Source organism: Eubalaena glacialis, chromosome 3 (genome assembly GCF_028564815.1).
Source record: "Eubalaena glacialis isolate mEubGla1 chromosome 3, mEubGla1.1.hap2.+ XY, whole genome shotgun sequence".
Taxonomy (NCBI): domain Eukaryota; kingdom Metazoa; phylum Chordata; class Mammalia; order Artiodactyla; family Balaenidae; genus Eubalaena; species Eubalaena glacialis.
In genome coordinates, this window is record NC_083718.1 from 57,027,939 (window position 1) to 57,046,538 (window position 18,600).

Sequence of the window (18,600 nt, forward strand, 5' to 3'; positions counted from 1 at the left end):
ATCACCTCACACCAGTCAGAATGGCCATCATCAAAAAATCTACAAAAAATAAATGCTGGAGAGGGTGTGGAGGAAAGGGAGCCCTCATACACTGTTGGTGGGAATGTAAATTGATACAGCCACTATGGAAAACAGTATGGAGGTTCCTTAAAAAACTAAATAGAACTACCATATGACCCAGCAATCCCACTACTGGGCATATACCCAGAGAAAACTATAATTCAAAAAAAAACACATGCACCCCAATGTTCATAGCAGCACTATTTACAATAGTCAGGACATGGAAGCAACCTAAATGTCCATCGACAGAGGAATGGATAAAGAAGATGTGGTACATATATACAATGGAATATCACTCAGCCATTAAAAGGAATGAAATTGGGTCATTTGTAGAGACGTGGATGGACCTAGAGTCTGTCATACAGAGTGAAGTAAGTCAGAAAGAGAAAAGCAAATATCGTATAATAACGCATATATGTGGAATCTAGAAAAATGGTATAGATGATCTTAGTTGCAAAGCAGAAATAGAGACAGAGACGTAGAGAACAAATGTATGGACACCAAGGGGGAAAGGGGTGGGGTGGGAGGAATTGGGAGACTGGGACTGACTCATATACATTATTGACACTGTGTATAACTGATGGGAACATGCTGTATAGCACAGGGAACTAACTAGTGCACTGTGGTAACATAAATGGGAGGGAAGTCCAAAAGGGAGGGGATATCTGTATGTGTATGGCTGATACATTTTGCTGTGCAATGGAGGCTAACAGAACATTGTAGAGCAACCATACTCCAATGAAAATTAATTTTAAAAAAAAGAACCCACTAGATAAATGGTTAACTATTGGTAGATGGAACCTTTTTCTCCAAGATGTGATGTGGATGCTATTGCATCAATTATCTTTGAGTGTATTAATTCATTCCTGCCCAGTGCCTCTCAAAGTGCAGTTGAGGACCACCTACATTAGAAGGACCTGGGGTATTTCTGAAAAAAGCAAATTCTTGGACTCCACACAAGACTTGATACGTAAAAAATTGGGAGGGAGGGGCAGAACCTAAGAATCTACATTCTAAAAATAAGCACTCCAAGTAATTCTTAAGCACACTTTAAAAACAAAAACAAAAAACTATCAGCAGAGTCCATTGCCCATGTGAAATGAGTAAGGACAAGGTGTGGCCAGAATAAGTCTTGAGTTTTCTACTGGATGGACCATCCCAGTTCAGCACAATCTACAGTAGTGATCCAACATGTGGTCAACTCCTTAGGTGTCTTCTTAAATTAGGGGTATATCATTTGGACTAGAATGACACACCTGCTAAATTTAAAAAGTGATTTCTCCTTTATCTCTTTGACCAATCATTCTGCCACGAAACATCACACTGAAAAGGAGAGTACATCCCTTATAAATACAGGACTTAGAGAAGTTTGTCCTAGAACTCTTCCTAGTAGAAAAACCAAGCTTGCAGGCCCATAGGCTTTATTGTTCAACCCCCTTTTCTTTTAAAATGGTACCTGCTACATAGCTTTACTTTCAGTCTTCTGTAAGCTCCCCATTCCTTTGAGAACATCAAAATGATTGGATGGGGACTCCAAAGAGTCTTACTAAGCAATTCTTTACCTAATCTTCCTCCAGATCAGCTTGGCCTCTCACTCTATTAATGTATATGCACCTACGTATGTATTGCCCGCCACTGTCTTAGAATAGATAGTGGGAAGAAGCATTAATTTTTTGGTGAGTAACAGAAGTCACTCAGTATTACTGATAAATGAGATTCAATTAATGTTTACTGAACATTCATACAATAGGCACTTGCTCATCCTTTATCATGTTCTGACTCTCATATCCACCCTTTCTTAGTCTGAGTTCTCTCTTGCCAGCTAGAACCAGGAGGATGGAAGCAAAACCAAAAGCAGAACTGACCTTGGACTGAATCCAAGGAAGGACGGTGCCAACAGATTTCCAAAATGCAACCCATCCAGTGAGTAAGAAATCAAAGCTAACCATTAAGGCCACAAATCTGAACAGAAAGATCAAAATCTATGTAGAAGGCAAAAATCCCCCAAAACAAGGGAGATTTCCAGTTATTCCTGAAAAATCAGCATGACTCACATTCTCCTACACCCCCCTGGGTGCATCTCCATAGTTTTCTGAATCAGGTATCTGACCAACAAGTTTAAAAGATAAATTGTATCCACCTGATTTTAAAGCTGAGGAACTTAAATTCAGAGATGTTAACGGACTTGCCCAAGTAAACATGTACTAAGGGATGGATCTGAGGTTCAAGCCTGCCTCCGGACCCCTGACAGCCTTCCTTTGGCTCCTCCGGGTTGCCCCTGTTGCAAAGCTTTCTGATTCTATGCATGACGGGGTTGTAATTCTCTCCTTCACCTTCTACTGCTTCCCTACCTTTCCTTCCACTGTGCTACTCCTCAGAAAACTAATATAATCGTTCTCAATTCGAGACTTTCAAAGTCAAAGGTCTACCTTCAATTCTCTCTCCCTGCCTTTAGAGGGGTGGAAGCAGGTGTCATTGAAGAATTAGGCCTGTGTTTTTCAAAGGAATAAAACACATCCTACAACTCAGGAGCTCACAGAATGTAGGAAGAACAGACCTGTCATATAATCCTGAAATAATGTGATAAGTGAGATGATAGGCATTTACAAGGGTATGTATAAGAATTTATAGGAGAAATAGTAGCATGTCCAGAGAGACTTACTTGAAATACCCAAAAAAATCTTTAAAAGTTTTCTAAATTTTATTGGAAGCCTCAAGAACATCAATTAACCATGGCCACCTGCAGTATATAATACTCATAAAGATATAAACTGGGTGTGAGTGGACTCTTTCTTGATTCTTAATATGTATATATTGTTTCAAAAAGAGCCCAACCTTACATAGTGATGTATATCATTCCTTAGGCAATACTACTACAAATATGTTATATTATTTGGCAATTTACACAGTACCTTAACATCAGTTATTTCACTTGACTCTCACAGGAGTTTTGAGAGAAAGCCAGACAGATACAACATGTAGCTAAAAGGGTAGACTCAGAATTTGAACCTAATTCTTCTGACATCATTGCACCTCCGTCCTCCTCCACAGCTGCCCCCACCTTTTTTTTTTTTTTTTGAAAAAGCACAACTCTACAAGAACCTGCAAAATGTTAAAGAGAGAATATCAGAAATTGTAATCCAAAGTGGGGGGCTGCTGACAAGCACAACAAACTTGTAAGAAATACGTGCTCACAGAAAAAGCAGAACCAAAATGTAGGTCAATGGGCACTCAATTTTAATCATCCTACAGGAAGGAAATTAGTCATTTCTATGCAAAAGGAGGCTGGAAGTGTGGTCTTTATTTCCAGCTGCATTCCCTAGAGAACAAGATGTTCTTAGTTTAATGGAACCTAGGACTGTAGACTTTGTTAGAATTAATAAATATGACTTTTTGGAAGGAAGGAAGGAAGAAAGGAAGGAAGGGAGGGAGGGAGGGAGGAGGGAGGGAAGGGAGGGAGGGAAGAAGGAAGGAAAAAGAGAGAGAAGATAACACATATGATCTGATGGTATAATGTGTTCGTTGATGGAATGAACACTCACTTCAATTATCACCCCACAAAATGAGGAAAACCCTCCCTGTCACCCCCCACCCCATACTGGGAAAAGAGTGCACTCAATTGGCCAAGCATTTGGCAGAATAAGTCTTTGCTTTCTACAAAGTTATCATTCACTATTTGTGTGCTTGTCTCTAATTTTAATGGGCACAGGTGTGGGATTAGGGTTAACAATTAGGAAACTAATGCAATAGCCCAGGTGAGAGATGTTGAGGCCCCAACGAGGGCAACAGTGGGAATGAGTAGAGCTCCTCATGACCGATTAGATTCAGCAGCTGTCTCCAAGTGATTTGCAAATAGTGGATCTCAGAGGGTCTCCAGGGAATGGTCTGTTCCCCTTTCTTCCTTTGTTCTTTCCCTTTTCCCATCTTCAGAGTTTGCATCTAAACACGTTGAGGCCACCCAGCAGCTCTGCCCTGCCTTCTGCTGCACTCATTCAGTAAGCATTCACAGAGTGGCCAATAGCGCATAACAGTTGCCACCACCCTATAAGCATCTACTATGGACCCCGAACGGCATGATGCTTAAACATTTATGTCCATTATCACATTAATCCCTTATCACAACTCCTTAAAATGGCTGTGTTGCCCCCACTTCCCAATACAGATTAAGACACAAAGGCTTACACCACTCAGCTGACCCAGGATTTGAACCTATATTTGTTTAACTTCAAAACTTCTCCACCAACCAAATTACCACTCCCTGCCCGTTTGCAACTTACAAAAGAAATAGAAAATACAAGGAGTGTCTGGGTCAAGAAGGTGAAACACAAGAACCAACTAGAAAAATAGAATTTAAGGCATGAACAGGTTTCGACTCCAGATATGTGGTACACACGTGTTCTTGAGAAAATGGGAGCATAAGTCACCACGAGAAGATCGCATTATTTACATCAGATGTTTCAGAGGGAACCTTCAGTGCTCTCTTAAAGAAAAGTGAGAGGCATAGATAGTGGAGAATTGAAGGCTAAAACTCTGTGGCCAAGGGGATAGGACACAAACAGATGTGCAGAAGTGACACAACGCAGGCGTGGAGTGGGAGAGTGAGGGGATTGGTTCAATGCCTTGGCATACTGAGACCAATAAAGAATGATGTACTTCACTCTTATGAGGTTGAATGTCTTAAGGGGACATCTTAGAATTCAATTCGCTATTGGAAAGCCAAAAAAGAAAACACTTTTTAGACACTGGGGTACAAAGTATCAGATTTCTGTGCCACACGTTTTAAAACTTGCTCTCACCCACCTAACCCTCTTCGGTTTATCTTGCATCCAGGTCTGTTTTCTCTCCGTCTGTCTCTGACACTCTTTGGTTCCCCCTAATATATTTAGCTGACTTTTTTCCAGTAAAGAACTAAGTCTGCCAAGTTGCCCCTAGAACAGGCCAGTTTCAGCCGCTCTTGTCCTTCTTTTCCATCCTCGGCCTCCCTCTCTGCATTTCTTATTACTTATTCCTTCAGAATTGTTTCTACTTCTCCCCATGTGCTCCACTCTGCCCAATTCCTTTTCCTTTTCTACAGGTATTGATTCTTCTTCTTTGTTCCTTCCGTCCACCCCTTTAAGTGTTTTTTTTCTCTTCCTAGCCTTTGCTGGGAAACCAGAAGCAAAATCATGTCCTGTCAAATCTTGTCCTACTCAGAGAGTCTCGGGAAATACTGTAGAATAATCAGAATGCGAATGAATAATGTAGGCTAGAATTATTCCTAGACAAATAAGCTTCAAATTAGGGATCCATAGTCTAGGCACCTTCTTGTCTGCTCCCATAGTGACCAGGGAGGTGGTTTGCAAACTTAAGCGGTCTTCAGAACCTCCCAGAGCCCTTGTTAAAAAACAGATTGCTGAACCCCACCCCCCAGAGTCTCTGATTCAGTAAGTCTGGGATGGGGCCTGAGAATGTGCATTTTTAACAGGTTCCCAGGCAATGCCACTTGTTCTGGTCCAGGGGCCATGCTTTGAGAAGCCCTGGAGTGTGGGTACCAACAGGTGTGTGGTGGTCAAGCCTCAGCTGTGCGTGATAGCAGTTGGGCAGAGGGGTCATAAGAGGGAATGCAGGTTTGTTCCTTGTCACACCAACAAAGGGGCTGAAAGAAGCCTGGGAAGCTCTGGATAAGGGATCCAGAGCATGTGCTGGGGTGCAGCACGGAGGGAGGACAAATGGGGAAAGCTCTGTGTTGTAACCTTCTGGGAAACACCGAAGCCAGCTCCAAGCCCTGCCATCCACCCTCCCTCTTGCGATCACGCCTGGAAGCCACAGAAGGGAATTCTCAGGACCCTTTTGATCTCGCCAAAGTTCTTGAATCCTCTGTCTGTTTATCTCCTTCCTTCCCTGGCCTCCTCGTCCCCCTTGCTACCCCCTGCCCAGTGGATGAGTCACTCCCTCCCCTCCCCACCCCACTGCCATCTGTTTTTCTAATGATGGCAGGAGACGAGCTGCTTTGTTGGCCCACACGTAACAAAGCGCACTCCATGCTAGCATTTTTCCTGATGCACTCTCAGGATGCTATTTTATTGGTATCATTTCCCCACCCAGCTTTCCCTTTGTCTGAAATCCCACAATTTCCCCCTCTTTGGCCTCATGTAGATCCCAGTTTCCCAGAATTAGATCAAGAGAAACAGGGATACAGGAGAATCCAGGGACTAACAGGCATGTGGGTTGGGTGTGTATGTGGGGGGAGGGTGCTGGAAGTCAAGGGCAAGTTAAACAGCTCTCTCTAGCGCACTAGGCACAGCCAGAATTATTGAGCATTGCTGCTAAGTGGCTTAATTACTTCCAGTGAAAGACTTTGATGACAAAGCCTAACTCTAGCCTGAGACTACAGTATTTGTATCTGCTACTGGCTGTTCCCAGGGTGAGAGGGCTTAAATGGGGTGTGTGTGTGTGTGTGTGTGTGTGTGTGTGTGTGTGTGTGTGTGTGTGTAATAGCTCCCATGTCAGGATTCCTGGGTCAATCTCCCTCAGCAAGGCTCTGCCTCATTCTTGACTCTTCCTTGCAAAAACTCCTCTTAATCTAGTTAAGGAATTCACATCCCCCTGAGTCCCCCACTGCTAGGGGAATGCCTTGTGTGAGAAGTAAACAGGATTCCTTGAGGTAGTAAAGGTCTAGTTTGGGTTAATCAACAGTGGACTACAGGACCTCCTCAGAGGTCGAAAACAGAGATGGCTGCGTGACCCAGGGAGTTGATGTCAATGAGAGAAGCCCAGTAGGTGAGAAGCTACAGAGTCTGGTGAGGACCATGCTGAACTGGAGGGCAGCTGCCCTTCTGGTGTTGTAGCTGCCACTCAGATCCAGCTAACTGTTGCCACGGTTGTCAGATATTCTTGTTTTTCAAGAGAAAAATCTTTGCACAAAGAGTTTTATATTTATTTTTACTTGGGGTGTGTGTGTGTAAAGTTACGTATACACATATGAATTTTATGTGAAAATCCCAATTTTTAAGCATTAGCAACCAAAACAAAATTGTTTTTAGACACTGAGCTGGCCAAACCCCTGTCTGTGGGCCACTGATCTGCAAAACTCTGATCTAACTAAACTCCAGTGAGGCCCGGTTAGAGAATCCCAAAACCATAAATAATTCTGACTTGCTTTTAGCTTTTATTAAGCCATTTAAAATGGAACCCTGGAGATTTTGTTAAAATTTTAAAAAAGGCAAAATCAGAAATCCTAATATCTGTAATTTGGGGATTGTGGAGCTAAATTTAAGAGATTACACAAAGGACATAGGAGCTGGGAAAGGGTAAATATGGAAGCAGAAGGACGCAAGTCTCCATAAGTTGAGCAGAACAGAGAGCTCTGGTCTGCGTTTCGGGGAGGGGAGGTGGCTTACCTCACAGGACTGGATGCAGTGGATCAGGAGGGGGTCTGGGTGCCACTGACGCCGCCCAGTGCACACGATGCTCTGAAGGGGAAGACGGAAAGAACAGAAAACAAAAGCAAAGACACCTGGTCAGCGAGAGAAGGGGCAAATCCTGAGCTTACCCCACTAGCCCAACCCCTTCCCTGAGGAGTAAGCCCCAGCTGTGCTGCATGAAGAGGTCCAAGGCCATCGTCTGCTCTTTCCCATGGAACTGCTAATTCTGCCAGGTGGAGCCAAGGGAGAATCTCTTAATGGAGGGCATCTTTCATTCTCTTCATCATCTTCACCCTCCCTGAGCTATCGAAATTTCCAGAATGGTGTAGGTGTGGTTAAAAATAGCATCCTCAATACTAAAATGACTTTAATTTGGCTCTAGGCATAATATTGGTTCCATTTGTTTTGAAATTTTAAATAAAGTTACAAGAAATTGTGAGCTGGTTTGTGTTCATCAGGAAGGACCGTGGAGTTTTAAAGGCTGAGAAATAGAGCTTCATAAGAAGAGTCTTGAACTAAAAATGGATCTCAGGAATCCTAAATCACAAGATGTGAGGGCCCAAGCAGGGAGTGGGGGCCAAACTGCACTCTCTGCAACTCCTGTTAGCTCCATTTATGCCCTCCTTGTGGGAAATAAAAGAGGGTCTATGCACTGGACAAATAGGCTTAATGTGAAACCACCAGGACTCAAAATGGCACCAACATTAAGATGGTGAGAGTGTGAAAATGTGTCTGTGTTAAAACACTGGTGACCTTCTCTGACCATTGACCAGGGCCCAATGACCATTTCCTGATGTGCCTTTAAACAAGTAGTCATCTACTCTTTATGAATAATAATAACTCACTTTCATGGAGTTTTTTTTCTTTTAATTTTTGTATTTAAAGATTTCAAAAGATATACTTCAGGAAAAGAGAAAGTCCCAAAAGATGTTTCAAAGAGAAAAGGAAGTTCTCTTTATAACCTGCTACCAATCCACCCATTTGTGGACTTTCATACTCACATTTTAAATTCAGTACAATAGAAATTCAGGGAAACCAGAAGAAAAATGATGCATTGTGAGATATGAGTTTTACATAAAACAGCACTCCAGTAATTGAAAATTATACATTCTAGAATGCTAAGACTGTACAGTAATCAGATTGGAGACATTTGCATATATTAAGCTGTAGGTATATGAGTATATACCTCAGAGTCAGTTATGAAAATGCGCATCTGCAGTATTTTTCTGGAGTTATATTACTATAAACTAAAAGTCCTCCTTCACAACTTCCCTAAAGAGGCAATAAATACTGTAAACCCTAAAAAATTTTTTTGATATTCAAAACTCTATACTGTAATAATGTAGAAGGTGACTTTGCTTAAATTATCATTGCAAAGACACAGACCTACTAGAGAATGGACTTGAGGATATGGGGAGGGGGAGGGGTAAGCTGTGACAAAGTGAGAGAGTGCCATGGACCTATATACACTACCAAACATAAAATAGATGGCTAGTGGGAAGCAGCTGCATAGCACAGGGAGATCAGCTCGGTGCTTTGTGACCACCTAGAGGGGTGGGATAGGGAGGGTGGGAGGGAGGGAGACACAAGAGGGAAGAGATATGGGAACATACGTATATATATAACCGATTCACTTTGTTATAAAGCAGAAACTAACACACTATTGTAAAGCAATTATACTCCAAAAAAGATGTTAAAAATAAAAAAAATAAATTATCATTGCACTAAAAAAAAAAAGAATTATCAAATATATACAGTCATTCCTTGATATCCACAGGGGGTTGGTTCCAGGACCCCTGCGGATGCCAAAATCCAAGGATCCTCAATCCCTTATATAAAATGACATACTATTTGCACATAACATCCTATTTATACTTTAAATCATCTCTAGATTACTTATAATACCTAATACAATGTAAAAGCTATGGAAATAGCTGTAAATACAATGTAAATGCTATGGAAATATTTGCCTGAAAGCAGCAAATTCAAGTTCTGCTTTTTGGAACTTTCTGGATTTTTTTTTTTCCTGAATGTTTTGTCACCAGATAATGGTAATGGTAAAATGCAGTAATTTGAACCCTTGAAATGCAAATATATGGCAACTTTATTCCTTCTCATGCACTGAATCCACTAAGGACCCCCAGTCCCCACCCTAGTCAGTCAGTCATTCAATTCAGACTGAATGTGGCACTCACAATGACCCAGTTTCCTCAGGGAGCAAGAGGGATCTGAAGATCCACCAATCCTGTCACTGCCCTCAAAGAACTCAAAGTCTATGGGGGGAGGTAGCTGGAAGTACATCAATTCCTCCACATGAAGGGGAACTTAGCCTCAGCACCCTCACATGACGACCATAGCCAGAACTTGCCAGAACACTCTGAACTGACTGGATCAGTTTCTCTTATGCCCTTCATACCTTCTACTCCATCCACCACCTTAATACATGCAGGAGTGTTGATCTTCTAATACTTGAGAAATTCTAAAACTACATTGCAAAGGAAAAAAACAAAAGAAAAAAAACCTAAAAGAAAGAAAGAAAGGAAAAGAGTCTGTCTGTATTCACCTTTAATTCTTTTTCTCCAGTGCTCTTTTTTTTTTTTTTTTAACCATAGACCCTTTTTGTTTTCTTTTGTGAACATCTCTCCAGATTAATGTTCTGTGGAACTCACTTTAGGAAATGCTACTCAATAGTTATATGATGGAAACAACACATGTGCATTTTTTTTCACATAACAGCTTCTTCATTTTGCTCTGCTGAAGCAAATTGCAATTACCATTTATTGTGAAATTTGTGATCTCTCTCTTTCCAGTCTTTTTTTCATCACTGTTCCATTTGTAATACTAGCCTCTACATCTCTACTCTGTATCAGTAGTGGGCCTTCATTTTATTTTATATATATATATTTTTAACATCTTTATTGGAGTATAATTGCTTTACAATGGTGTGTTATTTTCTGCTTTATAACAAAGTGAATCAGCTATACATATACATTCTCCAGTGCTCTTTTCTCTTATTATTTCCAATTTATTTTTTACACCTTTGTATTTTTTTTTTTTTTTTTTTTTGTGGCCACACCATGTGGCTTGCGGGATCTCAGTTCCCCAACCAGGGATTGAACCTGGCCCACAAGCCCGGAATCCTAACCACTAGGCCACCAGGGAGCTCCCCTACATCTTTGTATTTTTATGTAATTTAATTTTATTATTATGTGATACATGTTCAAAGTATAAAATCTAAAAAGCATAAAAGGATACACAATCTCCCCAACTACTCAATTTCCTGCATACTATTTTTAGTTCTTTTTTATGTCATTACAGAGATAGTCTATGAATATACATATGTATATAAAATTATTTATTTCCTCACACAAAGTATAAAATACTATAATTTTATTTAGTGCTTAATTTATTGTTTGATTGTCTAACTTTATTTCACTTCATAACATTTCTTGGTGTTCTGTTTATTTTATGGTATATGGGTTGCTGCATTCTATTGATTGCATATTATTCCATTTCATGGATGTACCTTAATTTACTTAATCAGACCCATATTAATGGATATTAAAGTTATTTTCAGTCTTTTGCTCTAACAAACAAAGCTTATGTATAAATCATTTCATACATGTGCAACTACATCTGTTCAATAAACTCATATGATAGTGGAATTGACAATACCCATCTCAATGAATTTTGTAATATTCTATAATTCAGTCTTAAGACTAATTCAGACTGGCAACCTCCTTGATCTCCGTACAGATTACAAAAGTTTCTGGTACCTGTGTCATATACCTTCCTAGACTGCAAAATCCTTGAGGATAGGGACTCTCTCCCACTCACACATCTTATTTCAGTGACTTAGAGAGAGACAATGTTCAACAAGTACTTGTCAACCGTTAAATAGGTTGTTGTATCTTTAGGTTTCTTCTTTATCTTCTGGCCTATGAAAGTCACTCATCTCATATGAAAAGATCTGCATATAGAAGTAATTGAATAACTACTTACTGATCAAAATTGGAGGAAAATTTCAAATGTTTTTCAGATCCTACATTTTATGGGCACATTTGTGGTAGCGAGGTGAAAGGGGAAAGTGAAATGGGAGGAAAACTAGTGAGAAGTTGGCATAGAAGGGCTAGCTCCTGGTGAGGTGTGTTAAATTAATTAAACAAGGAGGCCATTACACTGAGGTGGCTCTAATGCCATGGTGGCCTGTGGCAGCAAACCAAAATCTAAGCCTGTCAGTGTCTCAAGGTTATGAAATTGAAACCAAAGGGCAATCAATCATGAACAACCAACTTGGCTTTAAGCTATAACCAATCAATAATTTCCTTACTTTGCTTCTGCCTTTTCTCTATAATCAAGTCTCTCCCCAGCTGCTGTTGGCGGAGCACTCCTAAACCCGGTTTGGCACTACCCGATTTGAATTGATTTTTGCTCAGATAAACTATTAAAATATTTAATATGCCTCAGTTTATCGTTTAACAGTTCAATATGATTTTCTTATTTTCTGGAATATTTTTGACAAATTATAATCCTATATATTACATTTGAAAAGCTATAGAGAATAATTGAAAAAACAACCTTATATCCTCTGCCCAGCTTTATCAAATCATAACACTTTGTTTTATCTGCTTCCAGAGTTTGTCACTAGAGATTCAATTAATGTCCCTTATATATGTCCCTCCAACATCATTCTCCTTCCATCCTCCCTATTAGTAACAACTATTCTGAATTTTAAAATTATTATTTCTATACATTTGTATTTTTGTATACATTATAATTATAACTATAGTTGTTATACTATTAGCAAGCCACTTCTCAGATGAATCAATTGTGAAAACTAAGGGCCAAGGATTTGTTTTAAACTTTTCAAAAAGAAAAAGTTCATGAGAAAACCAGTTTAAAGATTTCCTCTTGGTTGGACTATTTTAAATTTTTTGAAAAAGCAAGGGAAAAAAGAGAAGAAAGGAAGAACAAAGGGAGAGCGGAGATGGGAAAGGAGAAGATGGGGTGGGGGAGAAAGGAGGGGAGAGAGAGAGAGAGAGAGAGAAGGGAGGGAGGAAAGAGGGAAAGAAAACCAGTTAAGGGTTATTAGGATGGTCATAGGGCTGTATGAAGGCTGTTGCCTGGTTAAATGTGTTGTTAAAGGTCACAAGACTGATGGTTAGCCAACATTAAGGTCTAATACAAAATTGCTCAATTGTTTTTTTATCAGGAATAGTTACTTGACAGAATGGGCTACTAATCACATCAGATCACAAAGTTCTGCTCCTGCCCGGGTTTGTGATGATCTCCTTATTACCATATATGTATGCAGCCCTAAATAAAATACAGCGCTATTTTGCATATTTATTTGGACCATAGCACATTACACTGCAATATACTTTGTGGTTATTCTTCCCCCATCCTCCAAGACACTCTTGTCTATTCTTCTCTGGAGAAGAGGGAATTGATGCCTGAGACTTACTCAAGCAGAGAGGGAACAATGCCACGTTTTAAACAGATGAAAAAGAAGATTTTTTCATGACTCATGTCTGAGGGATTTGTTCTCCCGTGATGTGTGGCAAGTGTCACTGGAGCTGTTACACACAACTGCACCCATCAAGAGGACACTCGGGGTGGGGGGAGGGGGAGGATTAGGAGATGAGGGGACAGACGGGAGGGGGAGACCAGATAGTGGGAAACTGTGACTTCTGGAGGCTATTATCTTCTTTTTTTCCTCCTGCTTTTCTCTTCCTCTTAAAACATTTTGATTTTATTTAAGGAATTATTAATCCTTTGGGGACCAACTTGGGAAAACAAAGTCAGAAATTATAAGGTTTGTTTTGACTGAGCAATTCTGTTGAAGAGCTGGGGAGTTGAGAGAGGGATTCCATGCAGTGTTGAGAACTTTGCAAACCTAACGTGTGTAGCCACAGGAAAATCTCATTAATTTGGACCTCACTAATTCCTAATTACGATATACTAAAAAAAAAAAGAAAAAAAGGATTATCCAATCTGGGAAAACTGAATTTATGAAGCAGACTAATAGGGGAAATGAGATGTTATGATGGATATTTTGTATTTCAGAAAGAAACATTTTCAAATACAGTTCAGAAGAACTCGTTTACATGCAAACAATTGCCTTATTATGTGCCAAAAAAAAAAAAAAAATCTCTCCATGAAATCTGGTTCTCAAAAGACCACTTCTTTATAATGTAAGTCAAAATGTCAATTTTCCTATTTTAAACAGGAAAGGCACAAGATATAATAAAACATTCTCTAGACACAGTGGTTAAGGGACAATAATAAAAAATCAACCTTACATAGGCTTTCTGGAAAAATCCAAAGGTTTGCCATGAGAAATGGCTCTGTGGAGGTGGGAGGCATTGTCTTCTTCGAGCTCTTTGGTTTCACACAGCCACCTCGTTCTGAGCAACGGGTGAAATGAATCATGCATTGAGGAAGACATAATTCCTACCCCCAAGACTCTTACAGTTTGGTGTTAGAATGACCGAAAAAAGGAAGAAAAGCAGAAAATGAAGAAGAGGAAAAGCAGGGATGAGAAAAACACTAAATGCTCTCAGCCGAAGTCCATGGGGAGCTCTTCCTACACCCTCAGCTCAGACCCCCTAGATATGAGCAATGGTACTGATTGGGCAGCTGGCTGTCTCCTGTCTGTCCCAGCTGCCAGTTTCCACTGCTCAGTCACCCTGACTAGCAGGGATTTATTTGACAGCCAAGAAGCCCTTTTGTTTGGCATCCTCTCTTTTGCAGGGATATGTCTCTGCTGATGCCATCACCATAGAAAGGTCTAAATCCCTGGGTGCAGTAGGTGAAGGAGGAAAATGCCATTACAACAACAAAGGCCCAGAAAGTCCATTTGGGAATTTCAAATCCTTACTTCATGTTTCCTACAGCCAGCATGCCCTTGAAACATTTAGAAATAATAGTATATGTTCATCCTTACTCTCTTCTCAGTCTCCTAACCAGAGCTGTTAGAAATTGCTTCTTCAGTCAGAGGTGTCCAATAGGAAGCACTGAATGGCCATTAATTGTCTTCCCAGCCCCATTTGTAAAAGGCACAGAAAAAAACAAATGACCTACACACCTCTATCTACACACACTAACAAGCAGAGCATAGAACTTATAGAACAATATTTTTCTTTCTTATAGATAGCAGGTGATATCTTTTCAGAGAGGCTGGAAATTTCCAAAGGTAAGATTTGTACTAAGTGAACTTAAATTCCATTTTTACATAATTCAGAACTATGTGCTAGAAACTGTGCAAGACATTGCAAAAGTGTTATTTTGAATTTTTATAACAACACTTCAAGATAGATAATACCATCCTCATGCTTGCTGCTGAGCAGACAGAGGCTCCAAGGGGTAAGTCATATAGTATTTGAACCCAGGAGGACCTCACTCTTCTTTTGACAGTTGCTACTTTGAGTTGTTTTTCATCAAAACCCCAGACTACCTAAATCCTCGGAAATTCTTCCTTTAATGAAAAGTATATTATTCTAGGAGTCAGGTGTCATGTTCAGGAATAAAAACCAGTAGAACCCCCAGAGACAGGCACATAAATGTTATAGGAACCTAAAACGTATACTTGATTGTTCTTTAAAAACAAACTCTTTCACAACAAGGAAAAGCAGTATTATAGGGAAATATCTCTCTAAATTATTTTTGTTAGACTTCACGGGGAGGGAAGGGAAATGCGGGAATGAACTATGAGGTTCTCATAGTTGGGGCAAGTGACTTCTTTTCTATTTGATAGGCAAACTAACCCAAACATACACCAGGGGGAAAAAAGACTACAGCCAACAGGGTGATTCAGGGGAAATCACTGAACTTGGAGTCAGAAAAGTTGGCTGCACTGCTCTCTCCATTTCTTGAAAGCTTTGCAACCTTGAACAGATAATCTGACAACATCTAATTTGTCAGGAAAATAAGGATAATAAAATCTTCCTTTCTTAGTTTATTAGTTTGTGAGAAGATTCAAATGAAATGATAAATTTCCAAAATATATATATTATGTATATATACACAACTTTGAAAGCAATAAAGCGTTATCCAAATGTAAGATATCATTTTTATTACAAAGAATGAAGTCATTGGAAGCAGACTAGAGAAAATGATGCAATTTAATCCATTGCTCTGTAGTCTTGCCAGATACCAGGTATTTGAAGTATGGGAGATAGCAAGGGTTTACATGAAATAGGAGATCATCATTTACTAAACAAATGAGCCAGGCTCCAAATAGGTGTACTTGTACTTAAAATATTTATGTTGCCAGTATTTTATTTTATAATAACAGTGTTTCGCAAAGCATTACAGTGGAATTACCTGGGGTGCTTGTTAAAAAATGCACACCCCAAGGCTTTGGCAGTCTCTCTAAAGGGGGGAACCCAGGTCTGCTCCCTTTACAAACTGCCCAAGTGATTCTGAAGGACACCAAAACTTAAGATTGAGTACAATATGGAACATCCTTCAAGATAAATCAGTGTAAGTTACAAGGTTTTTACTCGAAGAAGACTTTCATTTAATACAACTGCTTTGGTGTATAAGGCATTTCTCCTTCTTTGTGAGGACAAGCTTAGGTTTCCCACCCCTCAAGAGCCACTGAGTGCCACAAAATGGGACCATCTATGGTTGGGGCATAATCTCATCTCTGAGGACCTGGGTACATAAGGGCAATAGCCTCATCATTATTTCCTTTGCTTCCACTGACTTCTTTTTCTTGACTAGACCATAGTCATGATAAATGCAGTGATACAAATGATAACATTTGGTGTTTGGTTTAAGAAGAAAATAAATTCTGCATTTTCTTTCTGGGGTGGGCAACTTGAAATTGACAAGGATATAATTATACATAGCAGTACGAAGCTGCAGCAAGTGCTCCCAGTTTGAGGAGAAAATATATATTGACTTTCAAAGTAGAAAATGATGCTATAGCAATTTCTTTGCTTACTCAACCAACATTCCTAAGACACCTATAATTTGCCCAGCACTGAAAAAGGAACTAGGAATGTAAACATGAACAAAATGCTATGGAATAGAGGTAAATAAATAATAATGACTCCCCCGAAGGATAGTTGAGAGAGGGGAGGTTTTAATAAAATAGAAGATATTGTTTTCCAGTTTGGAAATAGTCACGTCTCTGTTATTGGTATCCCTGCTGTCTTCATGAAGAAAAGTGAACTGCTCTTCTCTGAATGTCCCATTTGGAAAGCAGAGGTGGGAGACCCCCCCCCATCACCGGAAGGCCTGCACTCTGGCCTGACAAACCCTACATGCATCGATTGTGCCCATCGGATGTCTTGTTGGGTAGATGCTGAAGTGATTGTAGAAGGGTTCCTGAAGCAGTTCATTTCTCAAGTGGAACAAATGGATTGTAAACATCCCAAGCCTTTCCCCCTTTAGCTGCTTATAGAGAAAGAGAAGTCTTTCATCATAAGAAGTTGAGTTCAAGGGACTGACAGAAAGGGTCTAGACCATCTGGCACTCCGTGAACATGAGGCAGAAGTTCTTTCTCCAGGTACTGTAATTCCAGCTAAACCTTCACAACAGACTGTGGGAAATGGGACAGAAAGTCCCTAGAAAGGCTGGGGTGGGAGAACCAGACAAGGTGTTTTTCTGGCTTTCTCCTTCCTGCTCCATACGGTCTTCCCAGCGCCCTCCCACTCGTGGTGGGCCCCCTCTTGCATAGTGTTCTCATTGGGTTCAACATCCTAAGAGGAGTCGCCATGCCCTACAGGATCTTGTCCACCTGCCGCTGCCCTATCTCATCCTTCTAGCTCCCATCTCCCCTCTCCCTCACCACCACAATACGCTGGTTTCAGACACATAGAACTTCTTACCATTCCTTATCCTCTAGAATTTTCCCCTCGATCATAGTTTAAGATCCAGAGGGAAAGCTTCCTGGTCTGTTGATCCTTCCCCAACTCCCCAAAGCTCCTGAGCAGAAGAATTACATGCTTCCTCTTGGGTGTTCCCACAGCTCTTCTACCACAAGCAAGCCATTTCCCATGTTGCATTATTATAAATGTTTGTTTTCATGGGCATATTATAAGTCTTGTAAACAGAAGGACTCTCATTTTTTTCCTTTTCATATTCCCAGCATTTAGCACAGTTCCAGGGCACATAGTAAGCCCCAATAAGTGTTTGCTGAGTGAGTGACTGACTGAATTAATAGGGTCATGCTACTCCCACCCCCCACCCCAAAGCATACGTAGAGTATTTGTTCCTGATCCTCCTGCTTTAACACACATCCCTGCCAATAAGACAGCACAATTAGCCTGTAGGGAAAAGGAGCAATCTGAGAATGATTTCTGAATGAAATGTAGTATATCTCTAGCGTCCATCTCTTGGTGACTCTGTGGGAATAGCCTTCCAAGGTTTTTGTTTATTAGACAGTCTAATAAAGCAACAAAGCTCTCAGGCTTTCTGATATCCCCACCCTCCCATTCTAAGAAGAAATAACTTCCTGACTACAAGATCGTCTCCATTCACATCTTATATAGCCTTTTCTTTCTCTTTTTCATTTACTCATTTCACAAATATTTATTGAACACTTATTACATACCAGTTAGTGTTCTAGGATCTGGGGCTATAGTAGTGAACAATAATCCCTCATTGACCTTTTTATTATAGTGGTGGAAAGAGACTTATTAATACATAAGATAAGTGAGTAAAATATAAAATACGCATGGTCATGATAAGTCCTAAGGAGAAAAACATAAAAGAGGGAAGGGAAACAAAGTTTTAGGGGAGTTAAAATTTTAGATAGAGTGGTCAAAGGAGGCCTTCCTGACATTTGAGTAAAATTCTGAAGGAAGCAAAGGAGCAAGACATGAAGATACCCAGGAGAAAAGCATTCTAGGCAGAGGGAACCACAGGGCAAAATTCCTGAGGTGGGAGTGTGCCTGGCATGTTCAAGAATTAGCCAAGAGCCACTGTGGCAAGATTAGAGTAAGCCAAGGAAAGCATGTGGGAGAGAAAGTCAGGAAGGTAAAGGTGGTCAAAGGAGGCCATGGAACTGAGAACCCAGGTGTGGGAAGGACCCAGTGTGTGGATGTTGAAATCAGTAAGAGTTATGCCAGGAATATTCGGTAAAGTGACTGTGAGCCAGGAGCTAAAGTGGTTAAAAAATCGGGGG

At 40.3% G+C, this 18,600-nt stretch overlaps 1 protein-coding gene across 1 annotated transcript in view; it reads right to left on the reverse strand.

Moving 5' to 3' along the window:
* Positions 1-18,600, reverse strand: part of PAPPA2 (pappalysin 2) — a 319,782-nt gene that overhangs the window by 29,591 nt on the left and 271,591 nt on the right. The window contains exon 20 of the mRNA XM_061183079.1: positions 7,440-7,511. Coding sequence (XP_061039062.1) covers positions 7,440-7,511 — 72 coding nt within the window. The remainder of the gene's footprint in view (positions 1-7,439; positions 7,512-18,600) is intronic.